This window comes from Trachymyrmex septentrionalis, unplaced genomic scaffold, assembly GCF_001594115.1.
Source record: "Trachymyrmex septentrionalis isolate Tsep2-gDNA-1 unplaced genomic scaffold, Tsep1.0 scaffold213, whole genome shotgun sequence".
Classification (NCBI taxonomy): domain Eukaryota; kingdom Metazoa; phylum Arthropoda; class Insecta; order Hymenoptera; family Formicidae; genus Trachymyrmex; species Trachymyrmex septentrionalis.
In genome coordinates, this window is record NW_017305321.1 from 673,761 (window position 1) to 676,148 (window position 2,388).

The 2,388-nt window shown below is 32.0% G+C and overlaps 1 protein-coding gene across 2 annotated transcripts in view; it reads left to right on the forward strand.

Annotated features, from left to right (window-relative positions):
* LOC108748171 (ras-related protein Rab-8A) overlaps positions 1 to 2,369 on the forward strand; it is a 3,462-nt gene extending 1,093 nt beyond the window's left edge. The window contains exons 2-5 of one of the 2 annotated variants that reach the window (XM_018486196.1): positions 115 to 175; positions 314 to 659; positions 1,001 to 1,003; positions 1,732 to 2,369. In XM_018486196.1, coding sequence (XP_018341698.1) covers positions 115 to 175; positions 314 to 659; positions 1,001 to 1,003; positions 1,732 to 1,830 — 509 coding nt within the window. In that variant the 3' untranslated portion in view covers positions 1,831 to 2,369. The remainder of the gene's footprint in view (positions 1 to 114; positions 176 to 313; positions 660 to 1,000; positions 1,004 to 1,731) is intronic. The other variant, XM_018486197.1, reaches the window with a different exon arrangement.
* The last annotated feature ends 19 nt before the right edge of the window (positions 2,370 to 2,388 follow it).

The following is a 2,388-nucleotide window of genomic DNA, read 5'->3' on the forward strand; positions in this document are numbered from 1 at the left end:
CGTGATTCATCCTATGCCGCATGCTGTCCGACCTCGATCCGCGCTGCTTTCCGTTTCCCCGTATCTCCGGAAAGTAACTGGAATCTTGATTCATTATTTCCTTGTACGTTTCAGGCATTGACTTTAAAATTCGTACCATCGAATTGGATGGAAAGAAAATTAAGTTACAAATATGGTAAATATACTTTATATGTGTGTTCTTCCTTTTTGTTCGTCATATCAAGAACAATTTAGTCTCATAAAGTTGTATGATTATAATGATATAGATTGTAATATAACTGCAATATAACGGATGTATTTTTTATACTTGTAGGGACACCGCTGGACAAGAAAGGTTTCGCACTATAACTACAGCGTACTATCGTGGCGCGATGGGAATCATGTTGGTGTATGACGTTACAAACGACAAAAGTTTTGAAAATATTAAAAACTGGATTCGTAATATAGAGGAGAATGCGTCAGCGGACGTGGAAAAAATGTTATTAGGCAATAAGTGTGAGCTTACAGATAAGAGGCAAGTGACGAAGGAAAGGGGCGAACAACTGGCTGTGGAATATGGCATTAAGTTTATGGAAACCTCGGCGAAATCTAGTATCAATGTGGAAGAGGCTTTTTATACCCTGGCACGTGATATCAAAGCGAAAATGGAAAAGAAACTGGTGAGGAAACATGAATCGTATCACATATACTTCAAGAGATTAAGATGGATATTGATTGTCCGAATATAGATTACTCTGTAATTAGTATTCATATTTCTGCAATTAATATGCTACAATTAGTATTCATGTTTTCAATGTGTAAAGCCATGACACATGTAAAAATCTACTATATACAGAGATATTAATAATTAAAATAATATAAATTAGAGAAAGATACGCTTAATTATATGTAAGTTTTCATATGAACATTTTTATCTTATATGTACTACAAAATAACCACACACTATTTCTCTGTTTCCTGTCTCTGTTTCTCTGTGTTTGGTGCTGGTCTATCTTGGCAGAAGGTAACTCTCTTTGAACATCGTTGATTTTTAACTTAATTATGCACTTGAATTCTATATCTACAATCAACGAAACATTTTGTGATGATATATCGTTGCATCTTGTCTTGTTACATTTGTAATGCTCATATATCATTTGTGGCTTTTATTTATTGTTTTAATAAGCAAATGTCTATTAAAAAGCTATATATAACTTTATGTTAATCAAATATCTGCATTAACCCAAAACAATATTTATTGCTTCAATTATTATTTGTATGTCTGATATCAATTTCAATTTATATTAGGTCTGTTTTAACTAAACTAGTGTACACTTTTAAAATTTCACTTAAATAGGTATATATTTGATATTTTCGCTAAAGCGAAAAAGATAGTTTTGGTGCAGGAAAAACAGATCCAATGTCTTGCTTGAACAGTATAGACGTCATTTTAATTTTACATTATATTACACTAAACTTGTCTAACACTGAATTTATGTTATGTTATTCCCAATTAACTTTGTAGTAAATTATTTTTAATAATCGGACAAATATAAATCATAATGAGATAACACGCATGCTGTGTTATGTTTGTATTTACTAACACATTAATTGCTAGACCAAATAATAAATAACATTTAAACTAGTTATGAACAAGTGTATAAAATGGCGTGAGATTACAATGAATTTTGTGCACTAAATATATTTTACGCTATATTATGCATTCTATTAATAATGTCTTGTTTTACACAGGAGGCATCGAATCCACCGAAAGGCGGCGGTCATCAGTTGAAAGCTTCAGAACCACAAAGGAAGCCACCTAGTTGGCTCGCCCGTTGTACTATACTCTGACCCCCCAAATATTTTCAACTGTTCAAGGAGGCGCATCTATTTACTATCATTATTTACTTATGTTCATTTCGTCGAACAAAACCGATGTTCTGTGGAACTTTTCACATCCCAAGTATCGGGTATAGTGGGTTTATTCCTTGACAATGAAACGCATCGTATTAAAGACTCGGAAATTATCTATATGAATGTATTTTTTTGCCGAAGAAACCCTCAGAGGAGAAAGTATTAAAATGTTTTATTTTTATTATATAGAAAGGGAGAGTGCATACGTGTTGATTCATGCAATTTTTACAATTTGTTGTGAAAACATTTTCTTGTTACTCAATATAATTAAAGGGACTTAGGTGAAACAATTTTGCGTTAGTTTATGTTGACAGGATTTATATCCTATTGATGTGATCTATATCCTATCGTATCTCTTAACCCTAATTGGTTCTCGCTCTAAAATTTCCTTGACTGATATTTACAGATCCAGTTTACTTTAAATCAATATATCTTTGCTTAAAGTTAATGATTTTTTGATTTGAAGATCAAAATCGGAGGAATAAGATTAAGTAT